General features: G+C 40.6%; 1 protein-coding gene across 4 annotated transcripts in view; it reads right to left on the bottom strand.

Moving 5' to 3' along the window:
- Positions 1–10,493: 10,493 nt before the first annotated feature.
- LPGAT1 (lysophosphatidylglycerol acyltransferase 1) overlaps positions 10,494–23,247 on the bottom strand; it is a 74,410-nt gene continuing 61,656 nt past the window's right edge. For all 4 annotated transcript variants that reach the window (XM_063328507.1, XM_063328504.1, XM_063328506.1 and 1 more), the window contains exons 8-9: positions 19,219–19,325; positions 10,494–15,261 (exon numbers count right to left, since the gene is read on the bottom strand). In XM_063328507.1, coding sequence (XP_063184577.1) covers positions 15,110–15,261; positions 19,219–19,325 — 259 coding nt within the window. In that variant the 3' untranslated portion in view covers positions 10,494–15,109. The remainder of the gene's footprint in view (positions 15,262–19,218; positions 19,326–23,247) is intronic.

The following is a 23,247-nucleotide window of genomic DNA, read 5'->3' as shown; positions in this document are numbered from 1 at the left end:
CGGCAGATCGGAGAGGCGCTGCTATGAACAGGCAGCTTCAGAGGCTGCTTTTCACTGTCTGCACGCTGCACGAGGAGCTAACTGCAGATTGGGTTTTAAACACTACCCAGTGACATAGACTTGACTTGGTTTGAGAAATCACGTTTGAATGGGCGCCGAAACCAATTGCGTTTAAGCAGCACTCTTCCATGGAGCATCTCGCCCCAATTAGGCCACTGGGTGTCCCAACTTTAGCCTCAGGCATTTACTTTGAAATTCATTCCCTCCCCAACATGTCTGTTGAGAAAAAGCCATTACACTATATAAACCAGGATTTAAACCTCCACCTATTTGCTAACCCTAACATTTCTTCTATACATAAATAGTGCTAGTCCTAGATACCTAGTCACTGAAAATAAAACCATAAAAGTTAATGTTTTAATGAAGCTGGAAGAAAAGACTTTCCAGTCCGGTGTAATGTAAGGTATCTGTCACATCATGTTTACTCATCACTTTAAACTAAGCAGCTGTAAATGGCACTCTTCTTTTTAATTTTGCCACACATGCACTTACTGCCTTTTCTTTCCACTTTTATGCAAATGTTAAAGCAAATTGCAATCTCTAAATATCCTCCTAAGTCTTTCTTGTAGGTATGTGACATGGCTGAATAGAGCTACTAACCATCTCTTTACTTTCTGTGTTTTATAGTCCAGTCCTGAGATAAGTAAATGAGCTTTCTCCTCTCATCAGGCTTCAGTAAGAGCCATTACCTAGCTAATGATCCAGAGAGAACGTTGTCAGCAGAGTTTTTCCCCAGCTCTGGGATGGCACGTGGGCAGGGAAAGAGTCAGGCTAGTAAGATTGCAGCTTCTCGTTGGCTATTTAGCTAAAACATTGATTGTAAAATCTCTCAGTCAGTGCTTAGGCACAAACTCAAGATCCCACGGCTATTGGTCTGAGAAATTCCTATTTGGGCCAGCATAGCAAGCACAGGGTTGCTAAGCCAATGTCACAGAAGCCTGAGCTTTTCTAGTAAATGTGGCTGATAGCCAGTTTAGCAGTTAGGTATCTGCCACAGATAGGTGAATGTAACATAATTAGTAACCTGCTACATCACCAGTAAAAACTAACGACAGCAACCAGTTTGAAAGATCTTTTAAAGTAACAAGCATGTCCAGTTCAAAAATCTCAGCACAGATGTAATAATCCTCTTATTTCTACATCTCCTTTTGGAGGGGATGAAGGACTCTAATGTTTCAGCATTGGAAACTTCCACTGATGATGCAAATTGGAAGAAAGATACTCAGTGTCCGGAAGGAGCCTCTGCAGAACCACAGCAGGGGAGGTAATACTGTCGTTCTGCACTATTCAGATAGCATGGGGTTGAGCAATCCAGGTGCAGCTGGTGGCTACAAGCTGATCTTTTAGAAACGTTCTCCAACCTTCAAAGGAAAATTGGATAGAAATAGCAGGTTTCTCTCTAGCTGCAGCAGATAATTTCCAGAAGGATTTTACATTTGGGAAGTGTTTAGCAGAGACAATTATCATCTTAAAGAAATTGTGTACTTTGCCAAAAGTCAAGACTCTCCCACAGACTGGCCTGTGCAATTATGTTTGTGGCAACTCTTCGTTTGGAGTATGAAGAACAAACAATATCCAGCAAGCAGCCCACAGCTGAAACCATCATTTTATCCTTCCTGCTAAACTTTAGTTTCTCCATGTGCTCTCAAGCTTCTTGTTTTCAACCTAGAACAGGATGCTGGGCATGAAATAGCAATCCAAATGTTAAATCATCCAATTTTTAGTACCGTGGGGATTTGCTGGACTGGGGAAAGGGCAGCACAATTCAAATCAGACGTAGTTTAACTTTTGCTTACGTTAATGCCACATACTGATATAGGAAAACTCCTGGTCTGTGTCTTATCTGAAAAGGTAATATCTAAAAAAGACTAAATTATCAACTGTTACTATAAATCCCTATAGGATACCAGGATTCACCCTACTTTCCCAGCTAAGATTAACCACTAGAAAATATTTTTGTCCACACCAATGCTTGTATTACAAATGATTCAACCAGCTCATGTAGCATAGTGTGGGTGCGCTTCATTATTTTTAAAACCCCCTGGAAAAATGTACTGGAATACAGGGACCTACCAGAGTCCTCCAGTTTTTAGAATCACATGTTCAAGAGGCGGGGTGCAAGAAGCTGTGAGGGAACACAGCTGGGACAGCTGACCCCAGCCAACCAAAGGGATATTCCATGCCATGTGACGTCATGCTCAGCATATAAATCTGGGGGGAGAAGAAGGAAGGGGGGGATGTTTGGAGTGATGGCATTTGTCTTCCCAAGTCATCATTATGCATGATGGAGCCCTGCTTTTCTGGAGGTGGCTGAACACCTGCCTGCCCATGGGAAGCAGGGAATGAATTCCTTGTTCTGTTTTGCTTGTGTGCGCGGCTTTTGCTTTACCTATCAAACTGTGTTTAGCCCAACCCACGAGTTTTCCTTATTTTTCCAATTCTTCTCTCTATCCCACTGGGGAGGGGGGAGAAGCGAGCAAGCAGCTGCATGGTCCTAGTTGCCAACTGGTGTTAAACCATGACACTTTCCCACTGATTATATTTTTTCTGCCTCCAGCTTTTCAGAAATGCAAATGTCTTCTTGGAAAAAAGGAGATACCATCTATCATGTTTGATTTAATTACTAGCAGTCAGTGCACAAGGCAGGAAAGAAAGTAAGCAAATATCAGTGCGGAGCTTTTCCATACATAGAACAGTATTTTTGCATAAATGTGGAAGTCAACTCCTACTCCCTGTGGAAACACATACTCAGGACTCCTGCATGTACCTTACTGCTTGCTCATTAAATTAGTCTTAAGTAACAGTTATCATCACAGTAACAGGTCTGGAGTAACTGACACCCAACTTCATCTTCAAGGCATATATTGACAGCAGTGATTTAAGAACATAGGCTCCTATTTCAGAGAACTGTGAGGTGGGGTTGTTTTGTTTGTTTTTGGTTTTTATTTGAAATAGTTGAAATTTTAAATTGAAATATTTTATATTGAAATATTTGAAATGTCTTTCTGGGAAGAAAGTCTATGCGCTATCTTGTGTCCCGATTCTGGAAGATATGGATGTTAAATAAAACATTTGTAATTAAAAACATTTAGTCCCTTCACAAAAGCACAATGCTTTAAAATTATTTAATAATTTTTAATTATTTTATAAGAATCATAATTAAAAATCAGTGCAACCCCAAGCACAATAGAACACGTTACCAAGAGCCAGAAATGGATTCTCAGTTGTAGCACAACCTAGTCAGCTGTCAGGTTTAGGCACAGGAGCCTTATTCTTTCAGTTTCTTCTGGTTTACTTTCAGCCTGTAGCCCATGAAACTGCTCTGTTGTGCTGCCTTGGGGCATTAATTAAGTGCCATATACAGTAATAACAATGTAATTGACCAATTTATAGATCGGGCATCTCTTATTCCTCGCAAACATCAGCTGTCTTTAAAGAATCTCTGAGAAAGTTAAAACAATAAACCAGATTATGACATAGAAGACGACTGATCAGTTGAAAAGCTGCAATTTTCTACAGCTCCTTTTTTGTTGTTGCTTTTTTTTTCTCCTTTTAACAGTTTTAGCCTTCTTAACCTTCAATAGCAGATGATGCAACAATTGGAAAAAATAAGTATAATTAACTGTTAGCAAAGTGTATTTTCTTTCCCTCCTGACTTGCAAACATTGAAGTATTAAAACCAAATCTTGTTATACTAAATTTCCTAGGTGGGTGCCAGACGTGTACATTACCTTGTCACGGTAACACATGCTTTCGTTATCAAGGAAGGGTTATTGCCCTAACCCGGAGAATTCCGTGCAGCGCTGCAAAACATTGCACTTTTTGTTCACACAGTTTTGTTCAGCTGCAGTTGTGTTCGCTTAGCCACGGCTCTAACCTTTCTTACAATGCAGCTTATTCCTGACTCATCTTCTGAGCTTACAACATATGAGATAAAAATAGATTATTGTTCTATCTAAATTCCCATAATCCTCGTGCTCATTAAAAATAAAGTCATGTAACTGTTCTTAGTCGGGATTGCACTAATTAGGGCAATTGGCACTTCTGACCTTGTGATATCTACCCTTAACACGCTCAGGTTTGCCGTGCTGCCTGCGTTACCATACACAGCATATATAATACCTCCTTACACAACCAAGTGCTGGAGAGATACAGGCAAACCAGAAAACAAAGGCCAGGAGTTTTTTGCATAGTAATACCCAGCAGTTTTTCCACATCCTCATACTTTGGCTTAACTGAATATTTTGGCTTTGTTTTCATATAATAAATTAAAGGGCCACAAAACAAATCAGAGGCTGGCTTTTCATAGATCCTTTAGGGAGATGGAGCTGCTCCCCAAAGAGCTCTCGACCGGTGGCTCTGGTTCTGGGTAGCAGCATGTTGGTTTCTACAAACAACTGCTTGTGTCTCAGAGATTTCAGGGAGATACCAGCAGAAGCTTATTAACATCATTTGACTGTTTTTTGTTTTGTTTTTTTTAAAGAACGACCGACTAGGATGAAGGAAGTAAACTCCCTCTTTGCTCATTTTACCTTATGGAACAGCTTTATCTTTTTAGTCTTCTTCACCATGCAATAAAATTAAATGTGTGTATTTTTGTGCAGGAAATTAAAACCTATTGGCAGTAGATTTTTTTTGCTGTAGCTGCTAACATATTTACTGTGTGATTTATATATGTTTCACTGGAGTCAGGAAATCACTAATGGTAAATCCATTAACAAATCTAACCCTCTCACCATCAAGCTGTATTTAAATAAGTATTTAAATTATACTGCTAGGACAATCAATTCTCTGAATGTTATAATAAAAAGCAGAAGGAGCTTAACTATGCAGGTGACGGATCTACCAGAATGACAACAGAAATTTAAATAGTTCAAAAAAATTCTCAGTCGTGGTAGACTGAGATACATAAAACCAAGAGAGGCAGAGAAAAAAAGCTACATCAGGGATGCTTTTTTTTTGTTTAAACCTCTCATAACGCAAGGGGGAAGGAACAACCAATGCAAAGAAAGAACATTTATAATGAATGAAGCTTTTTCTGAAACAAAAGGGGACTTTTGAAAGAGCTTATAAGTGGCCTGCAGGACTCATTAACCTCCCCAAGCTCAAAAATGTATCGGGACAACAAAACGAAACCAACACTGAGGAGGGAAACTAAACGGAAAACAAAACAGGGATATAAATTTCAGTGGGCCAGGACATAAGCCAGCTTCTAATGGAAGGGTTAGGAAGAAAATTCCTATATATAGCAAGGTTATTCAATGCTTGTCCGCTCCAGGGATCCTTACAATTTTCCCCGAGGCAGTTGTCCTGGCTATTCTGGGTGTGAGGATAATGGCTCAGATGTATCTGGGGCCTGATTCTCTGTGCAGCTCCTCCCATCACCCGTGTTTACATAATGAAGGCAGGCATCTTAATAGTCACTCCAAATATGAAAATTATTGAGTAGTCTGAAAAATCAGTATTGGATTTGTTGCTATTTCTTGCAGAATCAGGGTCTTTGTAAGCCTGGAGCAGAAAACAGAAACGTTTTGTTGAGAAGTTAAAAGCCTAAAAAAAGAATTGGCCGTCTAGCTACTAATAAAATTACAAGCTTCATAGAATTTCAGGCCAAAAACCATCATGACAATTATCTAGTCTAGTTACCTGCATAATGTAGGTCACAACCTGCCCCTGTAATTAGGCTAAACAGTACCTACTTCTATTTCAGTTCTGTAATAAAATATTTAAGAGAACAGTTTTGATTTCAAGACTTGACTGATGGAGAACCGAACACATACCCAAGCTGGGGCTTCCGCCCTCCTCATTCTGAATTCGGCTGCATTCTGTGCTGAACCGCTGCATCTTCCATCTTTTCCTCCGTACTGGAGTCTACAACTGGTAGCACCTGCCAAGTACTTGTACATAACAGAACTGTATTTTACTTACCCTTGGATAAACTAAGCAGACTAGACTTTATTCTTCCGCTAAAATAAGTTTTTCCAGATTACCTTCGTACCTTTAATCATCGGCTCTTTCTGGGGCTTCTAGGGGTTGGGTCAGTGTCACTTCATTTTGTGTCTGCGTGCGTGCATAAGGTTATTCAATGACTGGTGCTAAAAATCCATCTTGCTCTAGATCCTTCTCTCAGCACAAGCGAGAGACTTGTGCAAGGGGCATGGGGTAGTAGGTGTTAGAGCCAGCCTTTGGAGATTGTCCTCCCGTACACCTTCTTCTGTCTGCTGGCCAGATACTTCGTTGTCTGCAAAACATACTACTGTTCTGAACCTTAGGTAACAACAACATAAAACACACACCACACCTTACCAGCGTTACCACAAAGCCCATCAGCTACAACTTTAAGTGACAAAGGAATCAATACTCAGTATCGGAACAAACAGAAGTGGGAGAAAATTTATTTGCCAGAAATTAATCCAGCACTGGTTAATCGACGTTGTTTCAGCAAATATTACTGCAGGCTTGTGGACAATTAACCAAGCTTAGTTTTAAGACTCTACTGTTGTATTAAAATTATATTTATACTTATTTTTGTCATCAGTTTTGATTAAGAAACTTTCTGGAAAAACAACCCCACCCTAATTATAGCATATGAGTTTTAAGAGCTCTGAAGGCTCTTAAAATTGTGCTGGTCAAGCGTACGCCCCATAAGTCATGGCCTGGGGTGTAACAGAGCAGAGCACTCTGCATAAAATGTTCCGCTGCTTTTACCAGCTGCAAGGGAGTGGTAAGTCAAAGCAGTGGCAAAAACCCTCCCAAGGTATCAGTTCTGTTCCACAGATTTTAAGTTTGCCATTTTCATTTCAGGAAAATTACTGCCTCGTCCAGTGGAGGGAGTTTTCTTTCTTTTTCAGAAGGATGCGTAACTATCTCCTGCACTTCGAGATGCAGGTGCCGAGGGGCTGCTCCCAACTACTAGCTCTGGGTTTCTCCTCTTCAGATGCTTGCTGGTGAGTAAGACCCAGCGTGTCAGCCTAAGGGAAACACGGCGAGGAAGGAACACAACAACAAAACCAAGAAAAACAAAAGCATCTTCAGTGTTTTCAAAAGTGTGGAGGGAGAAGACAACCCAGCAGCTTCACCCTCGGGGAAAGCAGTGGCAGGCTGGGGGTTTCACGGTGCTGCTGTACCCATCACCTCCTCCCCAGGAACGGAGATGAAGGAAACAGGAAAGGGGCCTGCGGACTGGACTTGCTGCTGGTAGGTGAGGGTGTGACAGAAGTTAATCAGCAGCAGTGTTTAACGTCACTGCATCTGAATCTGAAGTTTCACCTTCTGACCTCTTGTGTGACGGAGTCTGCTGCCCCTGAGGGGAGAGCCAGTGGATGAAGGGGAATGATTTTTCCCTAAAAAACAATCAAGAATGTAGGGCGAGGGAAAAATAAAGAAGGTGCAGGGTGTAGCAAGCAGATGAGTTCGAGCCACAGCTCAAAGCTGGGCATGTGCAGTTCCACCGAAGACAGGACAGCTGGAAGCAGCAGTGAGCAGCCCGCCACCCCCTTGCCCCGAGGTGAAGGAAACTTTACTAAGGGACTGAACAGTATTTAATTCAACTCAGCCAGGCAGCCACGCCTAGAAACAAGGACACTGTGGGGAGGGAAAGAGCGGTGTAGAAACTTTTCCATCTTGCCTAGCCATTTTGAGTCAATATTCAATATATTGCCTCGCTAATGCTGCAGACAGAAATCCTACTGCCCTCTGCTCCTACTTGGCGTATCTGCTCCAAGGGTCAAATCTGCCCTTTTACTTATTCGTATGTATTTATGTACAATGGAAGCTCATACGCAGCCATCAGTTGCCAGAGTTTCTCAATTCCTTTTGGTGTCACTGTCTTCTGGGATAATTTCTCTTCCTGATAGACTCTTCATCTGTTCTTATGGCTAGATGTCCTTCCTTTCGCCTCTGTTATGATGCTTACTGTCAAACACACTTTACTAAGTGACGTGATTTGTCCTGATAAATAACAACTTGGCAGAATAAGAGAAATTGTATTTTATTGCCTATGCTTTATGAAAATATTGTACATTGTTAACAGATCTGCAGAATTATACTACTTAACTGCAAATGGAAAATTTTCTCTTCAAAAGCAATTTAGTATAAATTGACCTTTTATAGTTTTTCTCCTTCAGATTCTCAAGTGAGACAACAAAACCTCAATTTGCCATCTCATCAACTTTAGTCTTGTAGTTTTGTTCAGCAAAGCCAGTGTTGCTTTTTCCCAAAGCCACGCTGACCGGCCTTACTGAGGTTAGCTTATTATTTACTCCTTGCACAGACCTTGAGTTTGATCTTATTTATCACTGTCACAACATCCACTTTTTTGGAACTTTCCCAATTTTTCCAGGTAAAATTAAGAACATGTACATCAAAATCCAGTGAGCTCCTTGCCATCTTTAATGCTTGTAGACCAACTATCCATTCTTGTCGGCCTTCAATACCTGTGCAATATCATTTATAACAAATTCCACTTTTTTTAAAGTAAAAATATAAGGAGCCTTTATTCAGCCATACTAGATGCCGGCACTAGCTGCTCTGAAGTTCCTGATGTATCACTTCTCCAACCTCATGGAGAAGTCTTAAACAAACCAACTGGCTAACTCGGTCCAAAACCAGACTGACACTGGGAAGGACAACCAACCGAGGAGACCTCATCCTTATTCCACAGAGAACCTAAGGACAGCTGGGAAATTTAAGTACTAACAGATTCTAGCTATATAAAGATATTAACAAGAAAGCCTTTCTTTCAGGAGGACATACTGTGATCTCGAAAATAAAGGTAAATACGGCACGTAACGTGTCTGACCATCTCAGGCCCACAGGTCTGACCACTTCTGCCCACACTTCAGACTCCCGGTCCCTCACGAGCCCCATTCTTACAGCTCTGCCCGTCACTGCAACTCCTTTTAAAAGAAGCTGCCCATTTACAATCAACTGGAAAGTTACGTACTCGCTCTGTGCGCCCCATGGGCCAAGCGCGCTATCTTAGAGTGTATTCAAAGCTCAGCACAGGTCTCGGAGGGGCCGGGAGGGGCAGAGGGAGAGAAACACCTGAACTGGAACCAACTGCAGCAACTCCCCCGTGCCCTGAGCTAACCTGCAGCAAGCCTCCCAGTACATGTCACAGAGGGCATTTTATTTCTTCCAATCAACAAGAGATGTTTCTGTGTAAAGGGGAGCGTGCACACATGACATTCACTTACCTCTTTTCATCTGCTGCCTCAGCTGAAATTAGTAATACTTAAAAATGCAGAGCATCCTTTCAGAAAATCTGCGATGGTTACAAGAAGAATAAAATACAAGGTAGAGTCCTGAGAGATAAAAATTTATTTATAGCTGATCAGCATGTCATGATAGGGTCACAACTCAAACAGCTGACATTTTCATAGCCAAAAGAGGGATTTTTTTTTTCTTTTAAAAATACATTTTTCTTTCCAGCAGGAAGGATTTTTTTTTTTTTTTAAACAAACATTTCACACTAGGCAGGAATTAAAAACAATGGCTTTTTCAATATGACAACACAGCTGGTAAGCACTGGATCCCCCTCCAGTTTCTGTTTTCCCTCCCCATTTCAAGTTTTCCCTCCCACTTTCTCCCTCCCCAATTCCCCCCCACCTCTCACAGGAAAACACCACACGGAAAAACAAGACAAAACCCAGAAGGGAAACAAAGAGGTAGATGTAACTACAACCACGGCGCTGTTTTGGAAATTGTGCAAGATGTCTTACTATGCTCCAAGGAGTTCCTTTTCTCCCGCGCTGTACGTTGCAGTATTACGCACCAGCAGTGAACACAAAAGGTGGCGGGGAGCTAAGAGCGATGGTTAGCCCGAGACGCCAGAGCCACAGAATGAACGGCGCTGTTCCACTTGACATTGCTTTGCCTAGCTGAAGTTGTGTGAAAACAGCCCACTCCATTAAAAAATACACGTATGTACAGAACGATCACAGCCTTGCTGCCCCAAAGGCTGGATTCACATCATTCTCGGACGGTGGCAGCCCAGGGTCGATGAGGGCCCAAGGTTCTGCTCTTGGTGTGCCCTCAGCTCTCACGACACCTCAAGGGGAATCATGGCTACGCAGCGACCTGCGGAGAAGCTCTGGAGCCTGAGCGCCGGCAGAGTTCCCAGCAGGAGCTGGAGCGAGCGAGGGCTGCAGAAGCTGCTGCCCCCTTTCCTCCCAACTGCTCCGCTCCTCCCCTCACCCCTTCTGGCATAGAAACGTTTGTCTCCGTGTCCGTCCTGATGAGAGCTCTAATAAGCAACGTTATCTACCAACAAATTAACACTGCAGCTGTATAGCGAACCAAACGGTTATTTTACTATTTGTTGTGTTCGTGGTAAGCACAATAGAGATTGTGTATCTATTAGATATAAGCACAATAAATACAACCATCAAAGAAAATAATCTCGTGTGATTAAGGATTAGAAGCACATGAAGTGATCTTGAAAAAAATCAACTTTATTTTTGCCACACAAAAAAAAAAAAAAATGGGAAAAGACACCTAATAATCTCTGTAGAGAAATGCTCCTTCTGGTATCTGTCTACATTTCTGAAAGACATCTTGGCTGCTGGAAAGACTTGATAAAAAAATCCAGTGAAATAAATTCAGTAAAACAACTCCAAACACGACCAGCCCTTTTCACCGAGAGTCACTACAGGCTTCTGCATCCATTTTATCATACAAAACACAGAAATGCAGGTAACACGGGAGGGAAGGAGAAAATTGCAGGTGAAAGTAACTGTTATCAAGAAAACTCATTTTTACCATACAAAATGAACACCATCGTAGAGTAATTTTAAGGAACTCACTCACTTTAATAGGACAGTTGTTCAGTGTATAATTACTTCATTATCCAATGAGAAAAGAAAAGGTTTAACTTTAAAATGCATAGAATACTTTTAAAGACTTCTTTTGTATCACAGCCAGGTAGTCTACAGTTTTTCCAGAAAAAAATAAAGCTGCTCAGAAGTGTTCATGATGTATGCAGACATTTTAAACCAGAGTATGCTTTCAATTTTGCTCTTCCAATTGTTCTCTTTTTTTAAAAAAAGTGTAAAAACTATCAAATATGCAATTTCGCAAAATAACCCTTTATTTCATATGGCTCCGTTATTTCCAAAGAATACAGTACCCCCCAATGCGTAATTATTTTGTGTGATTATATCAGATCACTACAAAATCTCCAGCTATCAAGAGAATGCACCTGACCCCGGTCTCACGTTTTTGGAAATCCCAGTTTTAAGTACCTTTGGTCCCAGAATTTTATGTCAAGGCAAAGTGGAGCAGTTCATTCCTGTCACACACAGTGATCGGTATCTGCAGTATCTTGTACAAACAGGTGAAAAACGTTAACAGCACTTTATGGCAGTGTCAGACAAAAAAAAAAGTTACATCATTTGCAAAACAAGTGAATAATGAACAGTACCACAGTGATCATCGTATTTTTACCGCAATAAGAAGATGCAGCTTATTTTTGATGCCGGGGCTGGAGGAGGGAGAAGGAAGCTTTTGATTTTCCAGCGAGCACGGTAAATTGAAATCTTGCTTTTCAAAATCTGATGAGAGCCACTTAAAAAATAATTAAAAAAAATAAATCCCTCCTGCAAGAGACATCGTTTTTGAAAAGCTCGATAGAACCATACATAAAATACGAGAGAATCCGTAAGGAAGGCGCACTCACCGAAGGGCACTGAAGAAAACACTGCTCCTTGTGAATGGGCAGCTACTCTTCGTGTAAGGGCATTCAAAGAGCAGTAATGCTAAACCACTAGGACTTACATCGTTTCAATCGTAACGACTTGTTTGTGAACAACTAAACATAGGAAGGTACAGATGTTTTGTGTGCAACCCTGGCAGAGAACCATCTTTATTCGCAATACACTTAAATTGCTCTGTTCTCACTTCTGCATGCAACAGCTTTCAGCTGGCATTTTTACTCGAAGTTTTTCATTCTGTGTCGCTTTATACATTCTTCCATTATACTTCTCCTAACATAAATTCGAAGTTATATCAATTAACCATTTTGTGATCAACTGTATGATGGTTCATTAAGATCATTTTCTACCAAACGTACTTTGAACTCTTCAGAAGAGGAAGCCCCTGGATGGCGCAGCAAAACGCCCACTACATCTCTAACGCTGGCCCCACTGCCAGAAGGTAGAACCGACCTGCAACCAACAGGAATTGAGGTTTTCCAAACTAGCCTGGCTGAGCTCCAAACAGTCTTGACCGCATGGCATTTTATAGCACAGAATTTCCTATATATCGTATACATTTTACGTTTTTCCCTTCACAGAAAAACTGCTTGTATCCAATCTATTCTCTTTCATGAAGCAGCATCCAAGTTCATGCCGGGAGCGTACTCTGGAGTTTAACAACAGTTTCATTCCACTGTCATCTACAGCATCTCAGCCGTACGGAGGCACGACATCAGCCGCGCTTCACGTTTTCCAGTGCAGGCAGGAAAGAAGCCTAAGACCTAATGCTATTTACTCACCCTACCAAAACAACTATCAGTGCTTGAAAACAAACATCTCACAATAGTAAGAACTACAGAGGAACAAACTGAAAATGAACAGGACCAGATAAATCAAGTGATTATCTGAAACATTATTGCGCATTACTAGTTTCTTTAGGCAGCGTGTGAGCACTCACTATTGACTGCAATCCACTGGAAAAAAAATAAATATACTGCATTTGAAAAAACAATGTGGAGTTCACAGGGTCTATAAAGAACAACCTCCTGATGCGAGTTACTGCTGTGCAATCTGCTTATATAAATTTCCCTTTTTATATCGCTCTAGTCTGTCCTAGCTTAAAATAAAACCAGCTGTACTATGGGCATCTCTGTGGCTCTCATCAAACCACCTGGCGGAGGACAGAAATGAGTAGCTTCTCATCTGCATTTTGCAATTTTGAGAGTCCATTTAGGCCCATGTGCTGCAGACATAACCGCTTACACGGTAACGGCACTGGGCTGCCCCAACACCCTCCTGTCAAACGGCACAATAAATACATTCATTCCATCAGCTGTACTTCAGCAAGACCAACGGGAAAAGAACAGAACACGCTCCCACGACTGCCTCCCTTTCAGGGCATGTCTCTTTTTAAATGGCTTTTACGTTACACCAGAATTCAGGTGTGTAAAGAGATGGGACTTAGAAACAGCATCTTACCCAAAACCTGAAGCTGGAGGCAAGCACCATCCATTGCCTCCCACCTGCAGTGGTTCTGTGAAGTCAGCGAGGGGACTTGTAGTTTGGGGGAACTTACTATGGTGGATCACGTTGCAACCATCCCACGGAGCCACCTTAGGATGAAACCACTGCTTTTGGGGAGACAGGGGTGGTGTATTTGTCTAGGTATTTTTCCATTAAGTCGGGCAAATTGGCACGGCCTCCTATTTTGGTGTGCTCTTAGGCGCCCCACAAAGGGAACACTGGCTGGGTTTTGTATCCGGCACACCACCCGCTGTGATGCACGTAGCAGGAGAGGGAGAGAGAAGGGGGATCGATATTACTAACTGGGAGCCAAAACTACTGAGGGCTTACTTTGTTCTCAGTAAAATTACTCTGTAAAAGGCAGCGTGCCAACAGCTGAAGTTCTGGCTACCGTGCTTGTATTTAGAGAGATTAGTTTTATTTTAGGAACAGCTTTCTCAAATCTGTGTATAATCACATAAACACAATGCCAACTAGACCTGCCAGAAGAAAGACCGTACATCACAGACATCCTTTCAAAAGTATCCTATGGTACACGTCCGAAAGTGTTCCACTTTGCCCTTCAATTCAACTCATCCTTCTTCCAGTAAGATTTTAGCACAGTGGTGAGCTAATTAATACTCCCCTCCATGTGGTTATTCAGAGTATTTGCCATACTTTTTTTTTTTTTTGCAGTAGTATCTTCCTATAGATTTATGATAACAATTATACCTATTTTTTAAGAAACTAGTTTTTCTTCTATTACTCCTTAGCAAAACATTAAGATGGTTGGCATTGAATTATTTAAACTCTCCCACGAGTATATTTAGCACTCTTGGAACTAGCGGGGAGAAAAAGGCCTCTATAAACCACTCAAAGGTCACCTTGGTTGGACTGCAGTATACAAAATACAAAGGTGGCTAAAAATCACCAGCAGCACCAGCAGCCCTTCAGAAACAGCTAGAATTGCTCTGGCTTCCAACGTGGGACAAATAAACCCTAAGCTTTATGTCTTTCCTTCACGGTATTTTCACTTTTAAGAGTGCATTTCGAAAACTGATAATGACCATTGAGATGCATTCTGAACAGAACGGGAAAATTAACCACGTGACTTTGTATTTTCCAAGCTTCTTCATCATACGAGATACTGGTAGCACACGGAATTCAGAGAGCTGATGGTAAGACCACAGCAGAGATGGGCTGATTCATTAGACGTGGGCAGCTTCTAATCACACTACGATGCTGCAATGCTTTTTTGAGGACTGATTCCTCACAAAAACACACCTGACGCTGGATCTTACTTGGGTCCTGGTTTTAGATCAATGTGCCTAATACAACAACAACTGCTGACGCGCGTAGCCGCAAAGATACCGCCACCAGCTCTGTCGAGTATCTTTGACTCCAGCACAATGAGTTGCAAGAAAGTACGAGTTGTGCAAATGAGGAATCTCTAACCACACCAATGCTGTACAGACTACTGAAGAGACAAGTTGCTGAATTTTCTGAGCTCTAACTACGATGCCAAGAAATACTTGTGGTGACAGAGCTTTCTTGTCACAGACATTCTTCTACGGTGGTTGTACGATTGCACCTTTTGTCCAAATGCTGAATTTGCTTAAGTGTGGGTGAGAGTATACATTTTTTAAAAATACAGACAATTCTTAAAATAATACATCATCAGGTCACTATGTTACTGATCTTCACTTTTAGTGGAGTTTAAAATTTCCCCAAAGAGAGGGAAGAGTCCGTCCAGTATTTTCCTTTACTCTTGAATATTCACATTTGCACATACAACAAGACACTCGTTTGCAAGAGCCTGGATTCCCATTGTGTCCTCAGGTCCCATTCCACGTTTAAAATAGGCAATGATAAAAATACTGAAAGATGCAGTACCACATACCGCCTGACAAAAATGCAAGTGATTGTATGCCGACTAGCCACAGGTTACTGAGGGTCATCTCCCGAGAAATAGCTTTTGTTTGACCCTGCAGTGGAGGAAAAGCTCCTAAAAGAGAAAAGAAAACACGTTTCATGCTTCTGCAGCAGGAACGATAGCCTGAAAGCACAATTCTTTACCATCACCACTTGTCCCAGCAACGGTGCCCACAAACGATTAATCGGTTACTTCTGTATTATGCTGTTAAACTTCCAAAAGATTCTCCGGAATTCAAGAAAATAAAAAAAAACAACCCTTATCTTAATTATTAAGAACAATTTTCATTTCATTTGGATACAAACTTTAAGGATAAACTTCAAAGCATTCCTTAAAAACACCTATCCTCATTGTATTCAACCTTTGCAGGGAGATCTGACTGTCAACTAAGTGTTCTGGGCTATTTTGGAAGTTTTATTAGCGCCTGTATGATCAAATTGAATGGATTCCACATTAAACTTTACAGCTGCTTGATAATGATTTTATATACTGTGAAGAAGCAACACACGTATTCTCAAGGTTCCTCTTGCAAATATAAATATACACACGCACTTTTTTCTTTTTTTTAAAAAACAACCGTTTCTACACGTTGTTTGAACATGCATTGGCCAGTCGGTCATATCGACTGTAATTTGCCACGCAGTCTTCCAGAAAGATTCTACTGAAATGCCTGTTTAGCTGAGAAAGACTGGCAGGACATACAGCTGACACAATTAAAAAATTCATTTTTCCTATTTTGTTTTTTTTTTTCTTTTTTTTTCCTGACTTAGAACACTAAATTAAATGTGTCTGAATACATCAGAGCTTTATGATCATAAGCAAATTGTTTGCATATATTTACATCAGTATATTAAATAATTTGCATTGCATTTTACTGAGATACACAAAGCCTCGATGATATGAACCACTTCTGTTGTTGTTAATCCTGAACAGTGGATATAAAAACTCTAAATATGCCAGAGAAGATGATGTACTTGCTGCAGCATTAGGGAGTCATGACTTCTAATAGAAGAACAAGAGATGAATGATTCAAAGAGTAAAGATACAGCAGTGTCAATTTTTAATCTTAGAAACCACACAATTTGGGCAATTAGATACCATCAGCAACTTATCTCTATGCTTCGCATTTGCAATCACGGGAGGAACTGCAATCAAGCATTTAAGACAAAGCTTTTCTTCCTGAATGAATGCTCTTAGATTAAAAAAAAAAACAAAAAACAAAAAACAACACATACCCTAAAAAAACCCCTTGATGAGTCCCATCCTCCTCTCACTGATACCTATTTTCACGCAAGGGCAGATTCACCACACCATTTATTCCCCGGTAATTCTCACTGCTAAGCTTCTATTTGTCCACTCTATGCTACGTTTGTTCTTCCGCGGCCCATTTGTTTTTCTGTACCAACACCGACCTTTGGTTTCAGTAACTTTCCTTTCTCCTTGGTACCGACAGCGACGGCCTCTTCCCCCTCTCCCAAGCCAACTTGTGTCTTACAGAGAAAAGTATCCTGCACTTTCACAGCTGAGACAAGCCAAGCGCTTTTAGTTGTCCTTCACAGAAACGACTCCTCCTTCCCCTTAATCATCTTAGCACCTATTATCTGCCCCTCTTCCCGGTTCAATTCATACTTCGTGAACGGGGATGATGGACCTGTACGCAGAATTTCCGGATGAGGTTTCAGACTTGGTACAATGAAGACTATTTCCGTAGAACTGGTGAAAGCCCTCTCCTGTTGCCCTGTAGGACGACATCGCTTACTGTTCTAGTTACATCTCACCAGTTGGCTTATGATCAGAGTGAACGAGGAGCATGATGACTTCAGTATACGGTACTCATTTCCAAACCGATAAGCTCCTCTTTTTTTAATTAGTCTCCAAGCGCTTTCAATCTGCTAAATGTGATCTCATTTCTGTTACTACAGTGTTCAAGTTCATCCTGCTGAGGACTTCAGAGAAATCATGAACATGTCAATACAAGCTTTCCACTAGCTGCTAAAATAGGAGTCGGTGTTGTTTATACCTACAGGTATTAACTGTAAACATTTTTAATTTTATAGATGAAATGTGTAAAATGCACCTGTAAGAAAGGATGGGACAGTTTCATATTAAAATTTTAGGAGGATAGATTTTTTTTGTTTAATTTTAAGAAGCCTAATATTACAGGCTTTCCCCAGTTCCATTAAAGTTCTGAACACTTAGGAATACAGCAAAAAGGAAAAAGGTGTTTTAGGCTTTGTTTCTTCTACTTCCCAAATAAAAATATGCCCAAAAAAATGTATTCCTCTACCAATGACATTGTCAATACAAATTTTTAAAGTTTCACGTAGCATTAAATGTTACTCCAGCTTCACGAAGTAAGCTTTATGAACTAAGACAAGTTCCTAAGTAGTGTGTATTCCAAAAAAATTAAAAAATAAAAAAGCCGAAACAGCCCTTAGTCTTAAAAGCACACCAGCTTTAGATAACGTAACCGCCAATACAAAGCGAGCTCTGGAGCAGCATCAGGGATTCCCCTCAGATCAGGCCTCAGGACTTCTCCAGGGGGTTTCAAAAAACTGTGGCAGCACTTTTGCAGTAAGCCAACAAAAAGCAATGCAAGCAAGTTCTCAACTGGCATAAATGGCAGTAACTTTAAATTATGCTAATTTATGCCTAATAAGGTACTATGTCATAGCATTTACATTTAAAATATGTCTTATTAATTCATACTGATTACATTGGCAAATTATAACCAATTATCCTATTTTGGAAGCGCATTTCAATGAATAAATCTGATTATATTCATTATACTCTCTGAAATTCAGGTCTAGTTAGATTTTTTGGGTATGATTTATTTTAATGTTGTTTGTGAAATTATGTCTCAATAACAAGAATTCCTTACCTCCTATCGACTACACTTGTAGTTTTATGTAGATTCACAAACTTATTTGTCTAATAAAGTCCAATATATGCATTGGGATGCAATTCACATAGCAGGGTCTGGCTTTTGCCATCGATGATGGATGAGTGACAGTGGTATTTCATAAAGCAAAATACAACTCTGGGTTGTTAAAGAATTCTACTAATCTTTTTAAGCACTAGCATCAATCAATTAAGCACTCGAAGCTGAATTAACACAGTCTTTGCAATAAATCGTCTAACAGAAGTAACATCTATGTTTAACATACTCACTCTGAAATGTAAAACTCAGTTGATTCAAGAGACTGAATATTTTTCCCCCCCTCAACAACTGTGCTACTTTGTAATGAACAGATTAATTTTCTTGAGAGACAAGTTGCGCTATTTCATCTGGAGTCTTCCCACTCAGTCTATGTTTGATAAACTTCCTTTCCTGTATGTCTAAATAAAACTCTATTTTTTCCTCTCTGGATTTTCTTTTTTTTTCTGATGCTGAATTCCTCTGTTTCGTATTCTGAACACACACCCACCCCTGCTGGAGGGCAGATAACATACTTCAGTATCAACTGGATGGAAAAAAAAGAGCCTTGAGGAAACACTTCTCCAGCTACGGTTTCCAAGTATTTACCCGATATTTTAAATCACGTGTTTGCCAGTATCCCTTCAGTAATGTTATTAAGGCCCTAAATTTGTTTAGATTCCTCTGCTCCGTTGACACCAAAGGTACATTATGATGGAAGTGATCCTCAGCACCTCTCTGCCAGGAGGTCAGTACTGACAGCACCGGGCTGCAGATCAGGACTTTATGCTGTCTGTAATTCTTACAGATCCTTCCATCATAGCATCTTTCTGTTCAGCTGAACAGGAAACAGAAGAGGACTACTGTTCTGGGTTAGACCTGCAGAGATGACCGAGATCAGTTTTCTCTAACGGTACAAGCCCCAGAGGAACATGCTAAATAGCCACACCAAGCAGATAAAATAACCTGCCTCACACAAGAGTCTTATTTAATCCCTTTTAGTATTAATAATTACATCTACTGTATTCGTGTGAAGAACGTACACGCGTTCTTAAATTATTTTGAGCTCCTTGTAAGAAAAGGACCATTCTCTTTGCTAAATATCATCCTACCTGTTTCATAGAAATGTGTCAAGAGATCCTCCTTTTCAATGAATCGTTGATATAGCCAGTGTGTAAGAGCTTCAGGCTCTGCAGGTACGTCTTTAACTGGAAAAATCCTACCAAAGAAACAAACAAAGTCAACCTAGAAAATGCATTCTCTATGTGAAGAACAAGTCTTCCCTTCTGCCCCAGCCCACCCCAAAACATAGAGAAGAAGAGTTTGGCATAAATCTAACTGCATGGTTCGTTCTCTCTCCGATTCACAGATCACGCGGGCATTAAGGATACAAAACCGGAATACGCCAGGTCACCAGTCAGATGCACACAAAAGACACGGGCATTATTAGCTTCTATCAAATGCTGTAGTACAGCAGATAAAACAGATAAAAGCTATTAAGTTGCTGTCTTTTTTTTTTCTTAATTAAATACCACCACACTGTACTACTATCCTTAAAAAAATACAAACCAAGAAGCAATGAAGTTCATGCACCGAAACAGAAAGAAATAAAAGATTGAGAAGGCTCATTCACAGTTTTGAAGAAACAGTTCTTCAAGAGGCAGAAGCCACGTAACGACATCACCAAGTACCAATAGCTTTTCTGTATCAGAAAACAAGTCCTCCGTGCTTTTCAAAGGATGCCTGAAATTTCTTTGTCTGAAATTTCTACAGCAGGTTTTACACTGAAAACTGACCGTGTAAGTATGCTCAAATATATTGCTGCTCTATTTTAAAAACCCCAATGGAAGAATTACCAGTGATACTCCTACACAGAATACTAGGTCCACTTAGGAAATCAGATATCCAGGGCAGAATTCACTGAGATACATACATACAGAAACCCCCAAATAATCCACCATCCCTCACTGGATTTTTTTCTAAACAGAATTTCAAGTCTTGCAGTAATGGTGAAATCTCCTCAGTAGACCGTAAGTGCCTTTTGATATAGACAAGAACTTACATATCTGCTGTGTTTCGCTGGGAGGCCAATGCAGAAGAGATTTCTGTATCAGGCTGGCCTGAAAAATTCATAGTCTGAAATGTGAAACCTTTACTATAGCTTCCTCTTTTCAGGTGAGCTCCCATTTACCCTGTCATCCATGCCATGCTTCTATTTTCATCAGTGGATTTTTCATCTCTTTTTAAACAGTCTTGAATGAGTATACTGAAAAGAACTTGAAGTAACACCACAATCACGTGGGAACTGTCTGAACAGATACGGGAATGACAGACTAAAGAAATAAGATGCTTCTGAAGAATGTTTTTGTTGCTGTTACCGTTTTCAACATGTTTGCTTTGTTGCCAATTCACTTGTACCTCCTCTCTCCAGCTTGGTGCATGGAAAAATAAGCTGTAAGTGGAGGAGAAAAGCAGCAAAGCATTGCCCTAATGAGCGAATTAAAAATAACAGTGCTTCTGTATACAGAGATAACTTCAATATAAGGAGATGAACAATTTTGTTTTCCAACCATGGCATCAACATGAACTCGTATTTCTGTACCTCTTGCAGCAATTCTACCTATGTCTTCTAGCTGTAGAAACGCCAGTCTCAGAAACCAGAAATTAGCAACTGTTATCTCAGGTAAAATATAGTTTGAAGAAAAGTCTTTGGCCAAAGACAAATATTATGAAATAGTTGGTGGTCCAGTAAATAGCTCAAGTCCTCAGCGTGCACATTAAGAACAATGATAAGAAAAGTTAATAAATAACTATTTTATTGTGAAGCCCAGACATTGTACAGCAGATTAAGATTAAACCACACAGAGGCAAATAAAAACCACACCCACAGAGAAAGGACCATTTTTGTTGAGTATATAACACTAAGGAAGACTTACTCTCTGTCCCCAAACACAACCCAGTTGCCAAGCACTATTTTTACTCTCTTCTGCAAAGAGATAAAAGGACTCAGCAACGGAATATTGTGTTTCACAGTGTATTCCCGAAGGACAGATGTTTGCTTACGCAAGTTTAAAGATGGTTCAGAACTAACAGAGCACGTGTGTGGGCTCAGGACAGAAGTCTAGGATTACTTGGCTTCATACACAGTTTCCATTGTAAGCTGCAGATATCCTTCACCTCCATCTTCACTTCTCGGTTATCTAATGGGTAACAACTCTACAGCTCAATAACCTAGTTAAGCCTGCTATTTTCCCAAGAATGTACCTTCCAGTCTGAAAACACTATCACAAGATATTACAAGACACTCATTAGAAACAATTTATGAGCTGGCACTTTAATGGAGTAGCAAAGTAGCGTAACTGATACCAATATTGGGAGAGACTAATGGAATGCATCACACCGCCTTCCTGCTTGAGCCCATCCAGGCTCTTGTATGAATCAATACAGTACCAGAGTACTCGAATCTCTGGATATAAACCCCACTTCCTAAAAGTTCAAGAAGCAATTGCTTTTACAGCCAGTTTGAATGAATGTTAAAGCAGAGCGAAAAACAACTGATTTTCCAATAATGCTACACTGGCTGTCACAATTTAGCAACGGTAAGTGCTAGCGTATTTGGAAGCATTTTCAAACATACTTTTAAGATTATCCAGAGTTATTTTTACAAGCGGAACATTCTTATTAACGACTGAGCTAAATTAGAGATGTTTAAAAAAAATCCTTAAACGTTGGAGACAAGCCCTTCCCGAACTAAATGAGGTGAAGCTAAACCTCCTTGTATTTATACTAAACATAGCATCATAGAATGGTTCGTGTTGGAAGGGACCTTAAAGATCATCCAGTTCCAACCCCCCTGCCATGGGCAGGGACACCTCCCACTAGACCAGGCTGCTCAAAGCCCCATCCAGCCTGGCCTTGAACACTTCCAGGGATGGGGCATCCACAACCTGCCGATACCATCGTTCTCAGCCCATCCGATGTCTCAGTTGGCATCTATGATTTAAAAGAACACCTTCTAAGAAGACTGTGTTTAGGAAAGGTACCCAAGAAAATCTCTGTTACAAAATTGTCTACACGGGAGGCCATCCAAAACAACGGCGGAAAGCCATTGCTCTGACTGGAGCAGGATCATGCCCAACCATCGGCTGCGAGGTCTGACAGGTCTAGCATTAAAAGATGCAGGAAATAGTTTCTTCTTTTCAATGAGATATGGAAACAGTTGTCAGTGTGGTCACAGCATAAGCTTCATCTTGGCTCTACCCCACCTTTGGTATCCAGCATCAGGAACGCCACACTAAAATCGAACAGTTTGCTGATCTCCTCAGGAAAATAAAATGTTACCACTACACAGAACTGTTCTGACAAGGAACAAGTCAACATGTAGTATCTGAAGCTTCTAGATGCTCTTGGGAACTTGAATCTTTCTAGCTTTTGGACAAAAATAACCTTTCCTTGCATAAAAATAAGAGTATCTCTGTTCCTGGTGTGGCAAACAAGGAATTTAATAGCACCGGATAAGATAATTTGACCAGGAAATTCAAGCGGAATGGAAATACCTCCTCTCATTTCTCATCACGGGAACAGCTGCTTTGCTATCATCAGGGGGAAGTGAGGAAGGGGCTACACTTCAGCAAAAGCCACCACTGGCTGCACCCTGAGAAGTTAAAAGCAGTGGTGGAAGTAAAGACATACCCCGATGGGAGTCTGGAAAGCTGTCTCAGTAACAAAGCGTTATCTTCTAGCTGGAGGTTACCTATCTGCAGCTGCGAGGTGACAACGGCCACGGGATACTCCACGTAGCTAACTGAGGGACAGCAACTTTCCTAAACAACTACACAAATGTGTATCTATGTCCCAAACCAGGATACGTTAGCATAAATGACAGTCCAGGAAAGAAGAAAGGATTTTAAAAAAAAAGGAGATGTAACTGCCAAAGACATGTTGGCATATATAAGAAATGGTGGAGACTTACCTACTGATAGGCCATTTCTCAAAAGATACCAAATAATTTTCAGAAATACAGCATTTTCAGAAACATCTAATCTCTTTTAAATGGTCTTTAGTGGAGAAACCACCTCCGATTCTGTATTAAAATTTTAAAGTTCGCAAGTACCACCTTTACGTACTAACAGTCATTCATA

Source organism: Chroicocephalus ridibundus, chromosome 3 (assembly GCF_963924245.1).
Source record: "Chroicocephalus ridibundus chromosome 3, bChrRid1.1, whole genome shotgun sequence".
Lineage (NCBI taxonomy): Eukaryota > Metazoa > Chordata > Aves > Charadriiformes > Laridae > Chroicocephalus > Chroicocephalus ridibundus.
This window is presented reverse-complemented; position numbering and strand designations above follow the sequence as displayed.